The sequence below is a fragment of the Bos grunniens genome, chromosome 4, assembly GCF_055505025.1.
Source record: "Bos grunniens cultivar Pamir isolate PY7600 chromosome 4, Bosgru_T2T1.0, whole genome shotgun sequence".
Taxonomy (NCBI): domain Eukaryota; kingdom Metazoa; phylum Chordata; class Mammalia; order Artiodactyla; family Bovidae; genus Bos; species Bos grunniens.
Window position 1 is genome coordinate 49066248 of NC_141168.1, and position 19959 is coordinate 49086206.

Consider the following 19959-nt stretch of genomic DNA (forward strand, 5'->3'; position numbering starts at 1 on the left):
CAGTCCAACAGGATTACTGGCCAATCTTAGGGCCATTGTGGAAAGAGACTGCCTCAGTTGCTGTTTAATGTAACCCAAACTTTCAGTACTTGCTTGGATGGCTTCTTTTCTTTCTGTCTTAAGTCTGTGTCTAGTTTTTAATGTTTGGAGGGTTCTGTTATTTTTTTAACTCAGGATAATACATACAAAATTCTAAAAGATGAACCACCCCATCTCACCCCCCGCCCCCGACCAATGCCTTTTGTCCCAACCTCTAAATCCTTTCCTCAAAGCAGACCCTGTTGGGTTTCTTGTGACCTCTTAAATGAGATTTCCCAGGCATTGAGATACATGGATATCTGTTTTTCATACAAGTAGATTCATATCACACATTCTATCTGCAGTATGTTCTTTATACTCATTTTATTTCAGAAAAGCAGGAAAAAACAGGTAGGTATAGTGCCACCATCTCAGCACAACTATTTTGACTTTTGCGTTCCTTTCCAATTTGTGTATGAGGTGCTTATTTTTTTATGTTGTTGCCACCACAGTTACAACTCTTTCTTTCTTACATATCTTAAATATTTGCATAATAGCTACATGATTTAGTCTGATTTTTAATAGAGGTAATGAAAGGGTTCTTTTCTTCATTTCTTGCTTATTAATGTTCATTAAAATCTGAAGCACAGGAAGGGAATAAGTAGGCGATGTTGAGATAAAAACAGGTGCTGAGTAACATAGCATGTTCCAGCTGCTAGCCCTCATCCCCACTGCCTGCTGCCCCCCAAGTAAGTCGAATTCTAGCAGCGACTTTTTGCTGAGGGAAAGCAGAAGTGGCTTCAGGTCCCCAGTGGATATTAGCATTGGCATTAGGGGCACTCAGAAGACAGTTCAGGCTATTTATAGCAGGATATGAAAACAGAACAAACAAGAAAAATACACACAGTTCAAAGTTCCTTTGATACAATATGTAGCATATTACAAATTAAACATCCAACATGCATGCAAAATCAGCACACTGCTCTAGACATAGGATTGGTACATTGATCAAAGCACAGCAAAGTCAAATAAATAAAATGCATATATATATATATATATATATATATACACACACACTAGGCCCTAAGGAGAAGTATGTCCTGCAGTTAGGTTATTTTTTAGCATAATTTTGTTTAGCAGAAGACTATGTTCTCTAGTGGCATTTACAGTTCATTTTTCAGTCACTGCATAGCATATAGCACATTCAAAATGTAGCCTTCTATGAAGAGAAATTGCTTCCCCACAGCATTCATAATTTAAAATGAATTTTTGGATCAAAGTGTCAGCCTCATCTATTTTGTTTAACAGAAAGTGGGGAAAATAAAGTGATAAATGGACCTATTTTTTTTTCCTGCAGAGAAAAGGTCTGACTACTCTGGCTTAGAATTCTCCACCCTCCTCCAGCTGGGGTGCTGGGGTCTATAATTCGGACACTGGGTTAGCAGCACAGGAGGGCCTCCCATGAAAAAACCCTGTACAGAGTAACTGGTAGCTGAATTCAAGGTGATTTGTAATGCAAAAAGCCACCACTTCTTAAACTATTAGATAAATTCATCTGCTTGATCGTTTACCATGGTGACCTAAGCCCCAGAGGCAGTATTTGGTGATGCTGAAAAGTAGCCAGCCTTAGCTGATACCACGCAGAGGCAGATCTCAGATACTGCAGATTTGGTTCCAGACCACCACAGTAAAGCAAATCACACAAACTTGTTGGTTTCTCAGTGCATATAAAACTTATTTTTATACTATCTTATAGTCTGTTAAGGTGTACAATAGCATTATGCCTAAACTATGTATATACCTTAAAAATACTTTATTGCTAAAAAATGCTATCATCAGAGCCTTCAGCAAGTCGAGCTGTAATCTTTTTGCAATAGTAACATCAAAGATCACAGATCACCATGATACATATAATGAAAAAGTCTGAAATACTGGGAGAGTTACCACAATGTGACAGACACAAGTGATCAAATGCTGTTGGGAAAATGGTGCCAATAGACTTGCTCAACACAGGGTTGTCACAGACCTTCAATTTGTTAAAAAAAAAAAAAATGCATTGTCTATGAAGTACAATTGGAGAAGGAAATGGCAACCCACTCCAGTATTCTTTCCTGGAAAATCCCATGGACGGAAAAGCCTGGTAGGCTACAGTCCATGTGGTCGCAAAGAGTCGGACACGACTGAGCAACTTCACTTTATGAAGTACAATAAAATGAGGTGTGCCTGTACCTGTAATCCGCACATGACACTGTTACTGTGCTCTGCCCAAAGCACAGAGTCCACTCAGGCTGATGTAAAGTATCAGTGGTAAGACGTTAGGGTCCTCCCTGCTGGCAGCTTTCACGGATGATTGCATTCTCTCCAGGTTAATGTCAGTTGCGGCAAACAGACGCTGCACGATCCCAAACTTTTCTCTATCTTTCAGAGGAGCCAAAGCTGGGTCTTCAAGATCAGACACACCATCATGAGACAGAGCACGGAGCTAAAATGACACATGTAAACAGATCACCAAAAAACATTATAGAAAGTCCACATCATCGGATAATACCATTAGCACTTCTAGCTAATTATGGGGAAAAAAACTAGTTACGTTGTTTAAATTCTTCCAGTAGAACAGGGAAAACCCTTGAACTGTGACAGGATATATTTGGCTCAGGCAGGGACCTCAGGCCTGACTTTATCCACTTTGCCTGGAGTCACCCGTTGTTATTCAGTCACTCCGTCATGTCCGACTCTTTGCAACCCCATTGAGAGAGTCATTTCCTAGGCAGGTTGATAGGAAATCTAGGGGTCCCCAAGGAGAGAGGGGTCTGGAATTCTCAAGGAGGAAGAAAGGACAAACTTTTCACAGTCTTTGTAGACCAAGACCTGGGGACTGGAGTCGATGAAAATGAGAGGGTAACAGGCAGGAAGGCCAGGGGTCTCCAAATGGAGGAAATAGCCTGCAAGTGTCAGACTTTTTTATCTCTCTTAAGCGGCAGGAGGAAACAAACTAGCGATATTTTTTCCTCTATACAAATTTAAAGGGAGGTTTCTCTTAAAATACTGTGTTGCCATAATGACACCTGGTTTCGCCTGAAGTTAGCTATTCTTGAGCCTAGAGATAACCAATGCCTTTTTCTTATGGAAATGTTTGTCTTAAGCTATGCTAATGTACTATGCCTTTACCCCAAACTCTGTCTCCAAGTCGGTTCTGCCTCTTGGCCCAGAACCTACTTGACAAACCAGTATGTTATACTCAGATATTGTTCCCCTAATCTATGTAAATGAAACTATTTGTATGGTAGTCTGCCCTTCTTCAAAATTCAAGTTAATCATTTTATGGCCCAGGATAAGCCATTTGGTGCCAAGATTATCCCAAAATGCATCTTATGGGTGAGGGGCCTGGTGCCATTCTGAATTTTAAGACATTCCTTTCTTTCATTAACAGACTGCTAGTGACTATATAACATCCAGCTGAAGACTAGAAGGGGGGTACTCTTTCTGCCCCCTTCTGATGCCTATGTCAGAAGCTTTCTCTATCTCCTTTATACTTTAATAAAACTTTATTACACAAAAGCTCTGAGCGATCAAGCCTGGTCTCTGGCCCCAGATTGAATTCTTCTCCTCCGGGGGCCAAGAATCCCGGTGTCTTCACGTGATTCAACAACAACCTTTCACCATGGACTGCAGCACCCCAGGCTTCCCTGTCCATCACCAACTCCCGGAGCTTGCTCAAACTCATGTCCATCGAGTCGGTGATGCCATCCAACCATCTCATTCTCTTTCGTCCCCTTCTCCTCCTGCCTTCAGTCTTTCCCAGCATCAGGGTCTTTTCCAATCGGTCAGTTCCTTGCTTTAGGTGGCCAAAGTATTGGAGCTTGAGCATCAGTCCTTCCAGTGAATATTCAGGGTTGATTTCCTTTAAGATTGACTGGTTTGATCTCCTTACTGTCCAAGTAGTCCTCTGACCAAACCCCTACTCTCTGGATTCTACCTTCTATTGGATCCATTAATTCCAGTAGATTAGAAAGGTCAGAATGTAACTTTCTTATACACAGGGCATAAAGTTTGTTTTTTTACTTTAATCCAAGTGTTAGAATTTCCTATGTATATTTGCATAAACTCCTCAAAGGTAGGTACCATAGTTTATTTACTGATGCTCTCTGCCTCAACCTTCCTCTTCCTTCTACCTTCCTCCAGAGTTCCCATAGAACTTTCCTTCTCATCTCTGAGTTGTCAGCTGAAATGCCACATAATGGGTCTCTCCTACCCCTCTCTCCATAGATTCACTCACTACTCCCACCTCCCAGCCACTATTACATTATCTTATTGCCTTCATTTACTTACTGTATCTGACATTATCTTCTTGCTATTCCCTGTTTGCTCTGTGTATTAAAACCTAAGTTGCCCAGAAGAACAGGGACCTTGTCCGGCATGCTCACCTTATACCCCACCTGGAACACAGACCCTCACTTCTTCAGAGAGGTCACATCAGACGCTGCTCTAATCGCAACTGCTCAGAACATTGGAACCTTTGCTTTTAGGGTCTTGAGCAATGCCTCTGATACATTTGTTTTTAGTCTGTAGTAATTACAAATTTGCCAGTAGATATGAATTTTAAACAGGCACTCAGAACCTGATCAAATTAGTAATGAGAGTAAAATTTTAAATGAAGTAAGCCTTATAAAGTATGCGTGAATTTTAACTGAATCTGAAGGGAATCCAAAAGAATTCCAGACATGTCCTGAGCACTGACAGCCTTACTAAAAGAAATACGCAGCTTGCCCCAGCGGCTGAAGGATGGCACTCATTTGCATATAAACCTTCTTGTGTCTGTTATCAAAACCAGCCTTACAGATCCATACACCTGTAGATTCACCCAGTAACCAGAAGCTTCCCTTACCATGTGGCCCAGAGAGTGGATCTGGTCTGTTCTTATTTAAGCATGACCACATCTGGTGACATAAGAATGAGCTCCACTGGCGAAGGCTGAAGCCTGCCAACAGCATAGTTCGCTGTGTCCTGGGTCTGGTGGAAAAGTGCCCAGCAAAACCCTGCCTGCCTCTCTGAACATCTGCCAACCCCAGGCACCCAGAGGCACTTCTAGGTATGAGAGAGACTACAGTCACACCTGAAGGAGTGGAGGTGTGAAATTAACATTCTCTCTAGATGATTATAAACTCACCTTCTTACCATTTCTTTCACCAGTTTGCAAAGGTATGAGTGTATTTGACACTGTTCTTTCAAAAGCCTTTCAGAAAGCCTCTCAAACTTACTCTGGCCACCAGACAAGACAGGAATGCAGGTAGATTTTTGTACCTTGCTCTAAGTAAATCCCTATAAGAAATATAAGATACCCAAGTTCCAGCAGGAGCCTTGCTGTCTTAAGAAATGTTATTACAATATCTAGGGGAGATTATATGAAGACACTCTGGAAGGTCTTTAAAGAAAAATTATTTGTTTACTTTTGTGGGGCTACTGAATATAAACATGACTCTCTGGGTGGATAGTTTTACGCCAAAGTAGAATACCAGCTGTGCTAGAACTCCAAGTGCATTCTAAGAGCTACTCCTAGAACACCAGCAGCTGAATTCTGGTGAATGTGATGTGGGATCAAATCCTAGAGCAGACCTTCAGGGATGACGACCAAGTGTGAGTTGGTTGGGAGAGAGTGTTACTAATGTGGTCTTGGTAGTATTTTCTTTTTGTATATACTTCCTGAATGCAGTTGATGGCTTTGTAAATACATGGTAAGGGGCTGACCTAGGAAATACTAAATACTCAGTTGCTATGAAAGGGAGCTAAGCTATGAAAGCAGGACTACTGTCGTTGCAAACAATTAGATACTGATACATATCATTTCCATAACCAAACTGCACCATCAGCATTTACCCTCAGCTGGCTGCAGGACAATCTCATGCTGGTTCATTTTCAAGTAGTTCAGTTTTTGTGGTCAAAGTACAAGAACACAGCATTCCTCTGGGTGGTGAGGCTCTGCTTTCAGTTGTGAATGACATCTGAACTGCTTCTTGGAATGATGCCTCGCTGCAGTTTCCACAGGTCTCTGCTACACAAGGATGCACCAAAGGCAGTAACCACCATGCCGACAAGTTCCCAGGGCAGATGAGTAACAAACTGCAGGGTCCTATGTAGGCAGTCTACCCCAGCACCTGCTCTACAGACCTGGCCGCAGAGCTCCAGGCTTTAGTTCTTTGGGTCTAAACAGCATGATGGCATCAGCCCTTAGGAACCAGGCCTCAAAATAAGTAACCAGGGATGCTTTGCTTGTCTGCCCCAGGCTAAGCAACACCTGCAGAAGCCACATTAGAGGAGCTGCCCCGGCCTGTCTGTCGATGGTTCCTTCTGTTAATGACCTAATTTGTAATTTAAAAAGGAAAACTTAACCTTGATTTTCAGGGCTAAGCTCATCATTACTTAACTCTTACTCTTGCCATGACATTTCCCGAGGGCATGAAGCTAATGATATTCCTAAGAGAAAATGAAAGTCTCCCTGAGACAAAGCCGTCCTATTGAATACCTCCCTGTTGAATTCAGTGCTGAATCAGACTGGTCCAGCCATAGAACTGGCATGGCAAATAATATGGTGTCAGGCCCCTTCCCTGCAACAAGCCTTGGCCAAAATTCTCTCCAAGAAATGCCGAAATCCTGAGACCTGGAGTATAAAGACAAGCCCTGCTAGCAAGTTCTCCAGATAACTCCTTTCCCTCTGAGCTTTGGTTTTCTTATGTGTGTGTGATGTAGGCAGGGTATAAAAGAATGTGAGGTTAGTAATACCTGTTTTAACCTATTTTGAAGGGCTATTGTGGCTGAGAAATCCTAACAAGTTTTATCAGCTGCTGGGTATTCATCTCCCCCTCATTTCCCTGTTCCTACCAACCCCAGGTCCCCTCGGGGAGGGTTCTTACCAGGTGGTACAGCAGAGGGATAATCTGGAGTTTACAGCAAGTGCCCAGCAAAGCTGCTGCATTATCTGGCATTTCTGCAGGAGAAAAAGAGAATCAGTCACTGCCCAAAGAAAGCATACACGGAAGCAGAGCCAACCCCTGGGTTGTACCTAACTTAGATGTCCTCTGCCAGCCAGATATGCTCACTTATTGCAGAATAAATGAACAAAGCGGGCTACACAAGCAGCACAGTCTTTTACAAAATAGATGTAGGGACCAAGTAACCAGCTCTGTGTTCACCGGAGGATATTTCTTGCATGTAATTCTCCAATCAGAAAGAACTGTACAGACTCAAGGAAAAATTAGTCAACACAGAAAGGTAGAAAGAACCTGGGATTTAGTGACAAAAGAGCTATGTTTCACCCCACTAAATATTTGGGGAGTGATCTTTGGTATACCTCTCCTAGCATATTTCCTCATTTGAGTACTATAAATGTGGGGGGGGGGGGCGGGTTTGTTGTTGTTTTTTCTTAGCCTATGTCAGACAACTAAATAAACTATAAAGGATTACACCTAGGTCACTAGTCATGTCGTAGGGGGAAAATGTAGCCTGTTTCAACCTATTCTGAAGGGCTGGCACAGCAGAGCTCCTGAGCCCAGAATTGTGCAGGGCCCCCGGCCTGGCACTGGCGATTCTCAGGATTGACACAGAGCTGCGCATGCCTGGGGGCTGCACCAGAAGGGTCCTTCCCAGCCCCAGGAACAGGGAATCCAGATGAGTGTTATTCCAAACTGGTTTTAAATACCTCCCAGGATAGAACAGATGAGATTGCTAAAAGGACCCAATCCCTTGAGATACAACATTTGAGCTGAAAAGGCAAAAGAGAAGAGTCATCTGCTCTATCATCTGGCCCAGGGAACACTCATGAACTCCTCCATCTCCTGCGTTAATCAGCAGCCTTATTTATAAAGGGCAGTGTGCTGCTTAGGCTGAAACCCAGCAGAGGACAATGAAACATGGCTTGTTCCCAGGAGAGGAAGGCTGCTGGGTGCATGGGGCAGCCCTGAAGATACAGTCCTACCAGTGAACCCCCTAAACTGCATTTAAAGCTTGTGTGTGCTTTCATCTCCAGAGAGGATCCACCATTTTCAACAAATCCTCAAGGAGGCCCTGATTCCAAGTCAGGAAGATGAAGATGGTAAATACATGTAGCCTTGCCTTGTGGAAAGATCCCCACAGCTGTGAAGGGCAGGAACACAGTCACCTGGAACATGACGTCCTGGCTGAGCTACTGTCACGGTCATCTCACCAGTTCATGTTTCCATCTCCTCACTTTTCAGGTGACTCCTGAATCCCCTGTAATCATCATCATCCCTTATTCCTGGAAATACTTTATTTCCATGTTACTCAGTGGTCATTTCCTACCCTGAACCTGGCTGAGGACATGGGGATGAAAAAATAGCATCTGCTTTGCAGAGTTTGACTGAAGCAACTCAGCACTTAAGCCCTCGTGTCTAATTCTTTGCAACCCTATGGACTGTAGCCTGCCAGGCTCCTCTGCCCATGGGATTCTCCAGGCAACAATACTGGAGTGGGTTGCCATACCCTTCTCCAGGGGATCTTCCTGACCCAAGGACTGAACCCACGTCTCTTAGGTCTCCCAGACTGGCAGGTGGGTTCTTTACCACTAGGACCATGTGAGAAGCCTACCATCTGATTTTACTACTTTACTTCCCTTGATTAATTCCCTTGAGGGTGGGGATGTTGATTTTTCTCCTACCTCAGCATCTGGCAGTGCCTGAAACACAGTAGAGGCTTCTTCAGTTGTTTATGGAATTGAAATGACTTTTGATCTTTCATATTCTAAGTATTTAGCAGATGAGATCTGGGAAGTTCATGCTTAAGGTCACAGAATGGTGGAGAAAGGGTTCCAGGAGACCAGCCAGATGCTGAGACTGCAGTGCTTTAAACAAGGACAAGGAGGCAGGTCCAAGACAGCACCACAGGAAAATCCAGAACTCACCACCTCCCACAGACAGACTGAATCAACAGCAGCACGTGGAAGAGTTTCCTCTGAAAAAACCCCAAACTGCCGAGCGACTCCCTACACATCAGGTGAACTAGGAAGAAAAGCCCACGGCAGCAGGTAGGAGAGGCCGAGCACAATCTCCCTGTAAAGCACCCTTCTGGTGCCACGACCCACACTCAGGAGGGAACTCAAACCCCGAGCTTCTCCCTGTGGTGGAGGGCCTGAACCCCACCCTTTATGCTCTATCTGCCTCATTCCAGGGTGCTGACATCTCCTGGAAAGGAACTTGTGATTTTTGTGACTGCCACCCAGATGACATTTCCAGGTCACCAGGCTCTGGCTTGTGGGATTTACACTTGTGGTCTATATATATTTATATACTTTAAAAGCTCTGCCTGAAGGTCTGGCCTCTAACCAGCCTGAATCTGAGTGCTGTCTGAGCCCCTCTCTGGGACACTGACAGGTGTTGACAAACCCTCAACTCTTGGGAGCCACTAAAAATAAGCTGCTTGAACAATCACAGAGGTTTGAGAAACAAGAGAGAGCTAGGGCAAGGCTAAACAATAAGGTTCTTTCTTGCGAGAGACCACTCCCTCAGGACTGCGAGAGGTGACTGTGTTATCTTATGCATGGAAGCAAACACAGAAAAGCAAGGAAAATGAAGAAACAGAGAAAAATGTCCCAAACAGAACAAGATAAAAATCTCAAAAAAGGTCCTGAATGAAAAGAATATAAGTGATTTACCTGTTAAAGGGTTCAAAAAGCAGCTTTATGATCCTAAAGCTGCTTAACAAGCTTGGGAGAAGAACGGATGAACACTGAGAACTTCAACAAAGAAACAGAAAATGCAGGAAAATACCAAATATTAAGTCACAGAAATGAAGAATACAGTACCTGAACCAAAACAGACACTAGTGGGTTTCAGCCATACACTAGATGAAGTAGAAGAAAAGATCACTGAACTCAAAAGACAAAGCAGTGGAATTCACCCAATTGGAGCAGCATCTTTTTGCGAACACAGCTCAAGAAACTATGCTACATCATCTGGCAAACCAACATTTGCACCTAGGGATACCAGAAGAAGAAGAATAAAGGGGCTGAAAACTCTCCTAACGTGGGGAAGGAAACAAACACTCAGACCCAGGAGACCCAGACCACATTAAAATGTCAAAACATAAAGACAAGGAGAGAATCGTAAAAGCAGCGAGAGAAAAACAGTTACAGGGGAACCCCTCCATATGGCTATCAGCAGATTAGGTTTTTCAGTAGAAACTTTGCATCCTAGAAGGGAGTGGTATGATACAGTGAAAGTACTGAAAGAAAAAAAAAACTTGCAACCAAGAATATTCTACCTGATAAAGTTGTCATTCAGAATTGAAGGGGAGAGAACTTTCCAGACAAGCAAAAGCTGAAGGAATTCACCACCACTAGACCAACCTTGCAAGACAAGTTAAAGGAACCTGTTTAAGCTGTAATGAAAGAGTACTAATTAGTAATAAGAAAACATATGAAAATAAATCTGTCTCACTGGTAAAGGTAAATATATAGTAAAATTCATAATAATCTAATGTTGAAGGGTAAATTAATCACCTACAAAACTAGTATGAGGTTAAATGACAAAAGCAGTAAAAATGCAGTAATTTCTTAAGGGATATGCAAGATAAAAAGATATGATTTGTGACATCAAAACCGTAAAATGGCAGGAGAGGAAAGTAAAATGTGGAGATTTAGAATGTGTTTAAACTTAGACTGTTATACATACTATGTTAGTAACAATTTAAGTTGGCATGTAATCCTCATGGTAACCACAAAAAAAATGAGAAAGGAATCTGAGCATATCATTACAGAAAATCATCAAGTCACAGAAGAGGAGAGCAAGAGAAGAAAGCAACAAAAGAACTACCAAAGAGTCACTAAATAATTAACAAAATGGCAGTGAGTACATATCTGTCAGTAATCACTTTAAATGTAATTGTCTTTTGATTGGAGAATTTAGTACAGAGTTGCTGAATGGATACATTTAAAAAAAAAAAAAAACATTATACTGCCTATGGGAGACTCATTTCAGATGTGAGGACATACACAGACTGAAAACAAAAGGGAAGGAAAGATAGTCCATGCAAACCGAAACCAAAAGAAAACGGGGGTTAATAGGCCATCTTTATATCATAAACAGACTTTAACACTGTAATGAGAGACAGGAGCGCTACGCAATGATAAAGGGGTCAAGCCACCAAGAGGATACAACACTGTGAGTATGTACACATCCGGCACAGCATCACCTTTTGGCTCAGTAGTAAAGAAGCTGCAGGTTCAATTCCTGGGTCAGGAAGATCCCCTGGAGAAATGGCAACCCACTCCAGTATTCTTGCCTGGAAAATCCCATGGACAGAGGAGCCTGGCGGGCTACAGTCCATGGGCTCGCAAAATAGTCAAATACAATTGAGCACTCATGCGTGCACGCACATAAGAGCACCTAAATATATAAGCAAATAGGCCTAAAAAGAGAAATGGGCAGCAATACAATAATAGTGGGGGACTTTAATACTCCACTTTCATCAATGGCTAGATCAGACAGAAAACCAATAAGGAAAGAATGGCTCAAAAATACCTTTAGACAAATGGAAATACAGCACATGAAAATTTAGGTGATGTAGCAAAGGCAGTTTAAGAGGAGAGCTCACAGCAATAAATGGTACCTCAGGAGACAAGAAAAATCTCAAACAACCTAACTCTATACCTCAAAAGGAACAAATGAAACCCAGAGTTAGTAGAGAGAAGGACATCACTAAGATGAGGGTGGAAATTAAAAACAGACTAATAGATTTTTTTTAAAAAATCAATGAAATGAATAGCTAGTTCTTTGAAAAGATGAATTAACAAACATTTAGCTAGATTTGCCAAGAAAAAGAGATGCCTCAAATAAAATCAGAAATGAAAGTGTAGATGTTACAACTGATTCCCCAGAAATACAAGAGATCATAAGAGAGTACTGTGGACAACCTAGAAGAAATGAATAAACTCCTAAAAACATACCACTCACCAGCACTGAATCAGAAAGAAATAGAAAATCCGAAAAGACTGATTTCCACTAGGTAGACTGAAATCAATGTAATCAAAAACCTCCCAACATACAAAAGTCAAGGTAAATTGTGAAGGAAAGGCTTCTCAAAAGCTAGAGAACTCTGGCCTGTAGATCAGCTCCTGATAGAATGCCTGTTTTTAGACTCTCTTATATAATGATTAACATTGGGGGAAAGGTCTCTAGTGGAGTTCCACAGGGCTCTCGTCTTATATCCTGTCCCAGTCAAAACATTTACCCATGACATGGAATAAGATATAGAGCATACATTCATTGGCATATGGGGCTGGAAGAGGCATTTGCTCTTGTTATTCAAAAACTGAAGATTCCTGGTCTTTTGTTCCAGGGCAGTGCTAAGGAGGAACTCTTGAAATGTATCAGGAACTCAACGTCCACCTTGAAAAGAAGTTGCAGGGACTAAGACTGGGCTAGTTTGTCAGCTCTTGCCTCTCTGAGAAGTAAAAGTCCAGCTTCTGGGACTCCCCTGGTGGTCCAGTGCTCAGACTCCAAACTCCCAACGCAGGGGACCCAGGTTCAATCCCTGGTCAGGGAACTAAATCTCAACTCAAGATCTCGCGTGCTGCAACAAAGACCCGGTGCAGACAAATAAATTCCTCATACAGGATGACCTCGTTCTGGTCCCACAGACCCTCTGGCATGCTGCATTCTGGGTGGGAGTTGGTACGGAAGTGTAGGGCGGGCTCTTCAGCTCACTGATAACTGGATGGCCAGGATGGGTGTGGAGGTTGTGAAGGCGCTGGGCTCAGCATCCTAGTGCTTTGGGATGCTCTTTGCAGCCTCCCTGCTCTCATGGCCACAATGCTGCACCCAGGATAGGGCCATAAGTTTGCAAAGAGGAACAAGAGGATGAGAAGGACCGAAACACGGGGAGATAGCAGTTGCCAAATGATGCCTGGCAATGTTGAGTAGCAGTGGCTTTCAAGTGTGAATCACAGGCTGTCTGGGGAAGTGGTTTCCTGTGTGGGTGAGGGGGTGTGCCTGCAGACAGCCCTCCCTGGGAGAGGAAAGAAAGTCCTCTCCAAGAGAGTGGAGGAGGCTAGCAGCAAGTCCATGACTTCATGGCAGTACTGTAAACTCTCCTGCTTATCTTCCCTGCACTGCTTGAAAAGGTGGGAACCAAATCTCCCACACAGTAAGCAAAGCAATTTCAAGGCAACAGCATTTCTTCCCTTTTTTTCCCTTTGATCCATACCTGCTAGCGCACTGACCAAGAAGAAGGCTGTAGAGAAGAGTTTCTGGTTGTCGACCACATCCTCTGAGCCCAGACGCTCGCCCTGCACACTGCACCCCACCAGCCGCAGGAAGGTCGTGAGGTTGTGCTTCTGTGATGGCTTCAGCTCCCCCAGAGCCACCAGTGAGGGTGACAGGCTGCTGACTATGTCATCACACTGCGGGATGAGGTTGGGGGGGTGGGGAGAGAGACAGATGTAGTAAAGCCAGAGGTGAAGCCGGGCACAACCCAGCCTCTGCCTTCACGACATACAACCCTCACCGTGAGCTGGTGCATTCATACATGCTAATTCAGTCCTGTCTCACTCTTTGCGACCCTATGGACTGTAGCCCACCAGGCTCCTCTGTTCATGGGATTCTCCAGGTAGTAATACTAGAGTGGGTTGCCATGCCCTCCCCTCCAGGGGATCTTCCCAACCCAGGGCTCAAACCCGTGTCTCTTATGTCTCCTACATTGACAGGCGGCTTCTTTACCAGTGGTCCCCAAATATAGGTCCACCCGGAGCTTCACAATAAGACCCTATTTGAAGTTCTTGCAGATGTAGTTAAGGCAAATCTCAAGATCAACCTAGATTGGAGTGGACCCTAAATCCAGGGGTGGGTGTGTGTCCATTAAGAGACAGAAAAGGAGACGGCCACATGAAGACAGAGACTTGAGCGATGTGGCCACAAGCAAAGGGGTGCCAGGAGCTCCCCAGAGCTGGAGCAGGCACACACGGATTCTCTCCTAGAGTCTGTGGGAAGCAAAGCCCTGATGACACCTTGACTTTAGACTTGTGGCCTCCAGAACTGTAAAAGAATACATTGCAGTTTGTGGTAATTTGTCACAACAACACTAGGAAACCAATACACCCTTCTACTCTGCACCTCAGCTACCCTTCTACAGTTAGAAAACCAAGGGGCTACGACTAAGAACAAAAACAGCTTTAGGATTAAAAGGAGGTGAAGAAATTTCAAACACGATTTTACCCTAGCTCAAGGTCTCTTATCCCGAGAGACCTAGCCCAGAAAAATAGGCAGAGACATTGCCTCGAGGTGTCTCCAGTCTTACCACTTGTTCCAGGACCACCAGTAATTCTTCATCCAACAGGACCGCCTGGAGGACGTCATTCAGGGCTATCTGTTGCTGCTCGGGCAACTCCATGAAGGGATGGAAATTCCTCTCTAAGAGCAGAGTGGCTGTGAACACAGCAGAGCACACCAGGTCTCATGACTTACCCCAGAACTAGGGACAGAAACTCAGGCATTTCAGAGAGAACTGTCCTCTGTTCTTTCATAGACACTTCCAGCTGCATGGTCAATAGTGGAACTCAGAAATAAAGAGTGTTAAATACCACCCTGTGTGTTTTTCACTAACCAGACTATTAAAGGAAGAAAGAAATGGGGAAGGAAAGGGAGGATGGGCAGACAGAAAAGAGGGAAGCCAAGTTTTGTCTCAGACCTTTTCCTGATGACTCACTAAACAGTAATTAAGTCTAATCAATTTCCTGAAAAAGTCATTTGCAATTATTATTAAATTATCAAGTCTAACTTACTAAACATCAGTTAGGACTTTTACAAAGCTTCAGAGCCACACAAATTCCAAAATGCATTATTTTTCATATCTTTCCAGTACACTGCAGATTTTGTATCCTTTAACATGAAATGCATGCTGTTCAGTTCAGTTCAGTCACTCAGTCGTGTGCAACTCTTTGCAACCCCATGAACTGCAGCACGCCAGGCCTCCCTGTCCATCACCAACTCCCGGAGTCCACCCAAACCCATGTCCATCGAGTCGGTGATGCCATCCAACCATTTCATCCTCTGTCGTCCCTTCTCCTCCTGCCCTCAATCTTTCCCAGCATCAGAGTCTTTTCAAATGAGTCAGCTCTTCGCATCAGGTGGCCAAAGTATTGGAGTTTCACCTTCAACATCAGTCCTTCCAAAGAACACCCAGGACTGATCTCCTTTAGAATGGACTGGTTGGATCTCCTTGCAGTCCAAGGGACTCTCAACAGTCTTCTCCAACACCACAGTTCAAAAGCATCAATTCTTCGGTGCTCAGCCTTCTTCACAGTCCAACTCTCACATCCATACATGACCACTGGAAAAATCATAGCCTTGACTAGACGGACCTTTGTTGGCAAAGTAATGTCTCTGCTTTTTAATATGCTGTCTAGGTTGGTCATAACTTTCCAAGAAGTAAGCATCTTTTAATTTCATGGCTGCAGTCACCATCTGCAGTGATTCTGGAGCCCAGAAAAATAAAGTCAGCCACTGTTTCCCCATCTGTTTGCCATGAAGTGATGGGACCGGATGCCATGATCTTCGTTTTCTGAATGTTGAGCTTTAAGCCAACTTTTTCACTCTCCTTTTTTACTTTCATAAAGAGACTGTTTAGTTCTTCTTCACTTTCTGCCATAAGGGTGGTGTTATCTGCATATCTGAGGTTATTGATATTTCTTCTGGCAATCTTGATTCCAGCTTGTGCTTCTTCAAGCCCAGCGTTTCTCATGATGTACTCTGCTCTTCAAGGGGCTAGCATAATTTTCATTAGGCAAACACAAGATAGCCAATTTCCCCATTCTTTTTTACCTGTCCTGGAGAATGGGTTAGAACCTCAGCTGGATCACTCAACACCCTCTTCAGGATGCCTGAGACTCTCCCATTAAAATCTTCCTTTTTTAAGACAGTCAGAAGCTTCTAGTAATTTAAGCCCAGTGGGAATTTGAAAACAAGATTTGATAACCCAAAGCTTCCATATACAGGGATGGAGAGCAATACATAAATGCACCACCTCTGCTGATGTCAAATTCCAACAACAGTTATACTAAAAAACTGCCCTATAAACCAAATTTAGTCCTCACCACCCCCAGCCTGGATAGAAAGGCTGTCCTGGCTGCTCTAGAGTTTAAGGGCACAGAAGCAGGCCCCCACCCTACTCCCGCCTAAACCACCCAGCCTCCCTACTCCACCCCCGGCTGACTAGAATGGCCAGCTTGCAGGGTAGACTAATGGGAAAGGAAATTATAAGAAAGCTCATCCTGTCTTGTCACTTCCCTGTAGTGCATGCAGTTAAGGCTGCAGTGGTTCTAATCTTAAGTGGCAGCTGAAAATCACACCCAAACATCAGGAGGCGGCCTGCAGCCCTGGCGTTAGATAGGAAAGCCTTCAGAGTGGGCCTTCACTGCCAATTCTGTCAACACTGACATTTTTGCTACAGAAACAAAAGCATCTACCCTCTGGTTTGGGACTCGCTGAAGCCCCATTGATGGGGGCTTCTTACCCTCCAAGCCAGAGATTCTGAGCTGCTCCTAGCACTCTTTAGTAAAGTGGAAGTGAAAGTCGCTCTTACTTAATTATTCATTTCTCTTTTTCCTTGCCCATCTCCTTTTCTACCATATACTGTACTCCTACTAATTCCCAACCTACTCCCCGACAAAAACTTTTTAAAACACAAAGTGCTGTGGAGAGCAAAAGGAACTGCCGCAGGCACATCACACGTCCTGCCTTCCTCGTCGCTGGATGCCTGGGCACCATACGGCTTCATGCCACGTGGATATGGGCCTCCAAGAGAGCATTTTATTTTGCAGTGCTGACAAAGCATTGCTTATCTTGGCAATGAAGCCTGGAATAAATGAAACAGATGCAAAACTTGGGTTCTCTCTCCTCACTGCTGACTAGTTCTTCTTGGTAGTCAGCAAGACTGCCATGGTTCAAATGAAAGAAAATGCTAGGCCCCGACTCCTGCCCTTCTCAGCCTCCCACCACTTCCTTAAAACAGACCATCCAAGACCAGAGGTTCCCTAAGATCTGATCAAGGTGGGTCCTGCTGAGAACCAGAACTGACTCAGGCACCATCTTCTCTGTTCTCAGATGTTTTCCATGAATCTCTGGGGAATCAGCCCTCCTGAAGGGCACACCACTTCCTGGGGGCAGAGCAGTCAACTGCCCGTCAGCTCACCATGCCCCATCCTGTGACAGTACCTTGTTTTAAAACACTCAGTGGCTTATCCTGGGCAGGCAGCCCTTGTCCGGCATCTGGCATGTCCCAGAACACAAACTCTCGGAAGGGCAGGGGGTCCAGCAAGACAGAGTTGCTTCTCCTTTCCTGCTCAAAGCCACCATGCTTCCCTTGTAGGAGGCAGAATTCTGTAATGGAGGAGAAAAGGACAAGCCAGGCAGAAGGGTCAGCCTCACTGGCACATCCCAGTCCCAGCTTTACCTAAGTCAAGAGGGCAGGGAGGCACATCCACCCTCTTCCCCATAAATCCACTTCGCACACGTAAAGCTGTTTGACCAAAGTTCAGCCACTTCCTACAAATGCCAGAGAAATGGTCGTTCCTAACATAAGGCTCTCTGAACAGGCAGGAAGCAATCTTCCAATCATCAGAAGTATTTCCTTAGCCTGAGTGGAACAAACCAACTCCCAACAAACAACCCACGATATATAAGTGAGGAAATTTGAATTTGATTGATAAATCTGATCTGACTGAACTGATATTACAGAATTATTGACAATATATTTAGGTGCACAAGTGGTTACATGGCTCTTGGAGAGTCAATTTTTCTTCATTAACAAGTAGTAAAGTTTTTACTGCAATTATATGAATGAAACTTACATAGAGTGGGAAAATCCAGACACAAAAGAATATATTCTACATGAATCCATAGGAAGGAAAATAAGTCTTTTTAAAAGCCTTATCTTTTAGGGATGTTTCCATATTTATAAACAAAAATATATAATGCCTATGATTTGCTTCAAAACAATTTGAGTAGGGATGGAGGAAGGTGGGGAACTTATAGATGAAACATGAATTGTCCAAGTTAATGAAGCTGGATGGTAGGTACATAGGGTTCAGTATATTATTATCTGTACTTCTGAACATGTGTGTAATTTCCCAAAATAAAAAGTTTTTTTAAATAATAAAAAGAAATGCTCCTTAAATACTTTCACATTTGAGAGCCCAACTAGGGTAACTAAGTTGTAGGTAAAAATGTAACGGTGTGTTCTTGCTAAGCAAAAACAGTGTGTGAACTTAATGAGGATTCTCCTTCTGACCCACCTCTTAGAGTAATGAAAATAAAAACAACAAATGAGACCCAATTAATCTTAAAAGCTTTTGCACGAAGAAAATCATAAACAAAATGAAAAGACAACCCTCAGGATGGGAGAAAATATTTGCAAATGAAGTCGTCAACAAAGAATCTTCAAAACACAGACAGCTCAACGCAGCTCAGTAATAACAAAAACAGAATGACACAATCAAAAAATAGGCAGGAGATCTAAATAGACATTTATCCAAAGAAGACATACAGATGGCCAGAAGGCACATGAAAGATGTTCACCATCACTGATTATTAGAGATGCAAATCAAAACTATAATGAGATATCACCTCACACTGGTCCGAATAGTCATCATCAAAAAATCTACAAATAATAAATGCAGAGGAGTGTGTGGAGAAAAGGGAACCCTTCTACACTGTTGGTGGGAATGTAAATTGGTACAACCACTATAGAGGTTCCTTAAAAAATAAAAATAAAACTACCATATGATCCAGCAGTCCCCACTCCTGGGCACATAGCAGGAGAAATCCATAATTCAAACAGATATAGGCACACTCACACTATTTACAATAGTCAAGACATGGAAGCAACCTAAATGTCCATCCACAGGAACAGAAAAAGATGTGGTACATATGTACAACGGAGTGCTTCTCAGGCATTAAAAATAAAATAATGCCATTTGCAGCAGCATGAATGGACCTAGAGATTGTCATACTGAGTGAAGTCAGACAGAGAAAGGACATATATGGTAACTGCTTATATGTAAAATCTGTTAAAATGGTACAAATGAACTTATTTACAAAACATAAATAGAGCTACAGATAGAGAAAACAATTTTATGGTTAACAAGGAAGAAAACAGTGGGAGGGGATAAACCAGAAGGTTGGGATTAACATATAGTAATTACTATATATAAAACAGGTAACTAATAAGAACCTACTATATAGCACAGGGAACTCCACTCAATACTCTGTAATGACACATATGGGAAAAGAATCTAAAAAAAGAATGGATTTACGTATAATTGAATCACTTTGTGGTATACCTGAAACATGGTAAATCAACTACACTCCAATAAAAATTTAAAATGAATACATATACACATAAACACAGAGGGAAAAATGTTTTTAAAAAAATCATATTCTCAGGGAGAGTAGGTGTCAGTAGATCATGGATGGGGGCAGGAATCTGCTTGTTAGAAGGCACCTGAAACTAACACCACATTGTAAACCAACTGCACTTCAATAAAACATTTTTTAAAAAAGAATGCGCCTTCTTTTTATGCTTCTATTTAATAATCTGTGTACAGGCTATGGAATGAGGATGCGGCTGAGCTAGTACTTGCATAACATGTGGAAGGTGCGGGTATTAACACATTTTGAATTGGTGTGGGCACTAATAACATCCATAAGACAGGACAGTTGTCAAAAGACAAATGAAACAAGCTTTCACTTACTCACTCAACCTACCCACACTCCTGGGCATCCAGGATGCCCCGGCTGACTCCACCCGCTACACCAGGCACCAAGGTGGGTAAGTGTGAACCCCCAGGTCATGCTCCCGAAGAACAAGGACCACGACCATTAACACAGCCTCAAATGCTGCCCAGAGCCCTGTGGGGCCAACTGTATTTTGGGAGTCCAC

General features: G+C 43.2%; 1 protein-coding gene across 4 annotated transcripts in view; it reads right to left on the reverse strand.

The window, feature by feature from the left end:
• Positions 1-383: 383 nt before the first annotated feature.
• GSDME (gasdermin E) overlaps positions 384-19959 on the reverse strand; it is a 113619-nt gene continuing 94043 nt past the window's right edge. For 3 of the 4 annotated variants that reach the window (XM_086396328.1, XM_086396327.1, XM_086396329.1), the window contains exons 6-10: positions 17235-17399; positions 14320-14447; positions 13231-13426; positions 6927-7000; positions 384-2500 (exon numbers count right to left, since the gene is read on the reverse strand). In XM_086396328.1, the coding sequence (XP_086252454.1) occupies positions 2270-2500; positions 6927-7000; positions 13231-13426; positions 14320-14447; positions 17235-17399 (794 nt within the window). In that variant the 3' untranslated portion in view covers positions 384-2269. The remainder of the gene's footprint in view (positions 2501-6926; positions 7001-13230; positions 13427-14319; positions 14448-17234; positions 17400-19959) is intronic. The other variant, XM_086396331.1, reaches the window with a different exon arrangement.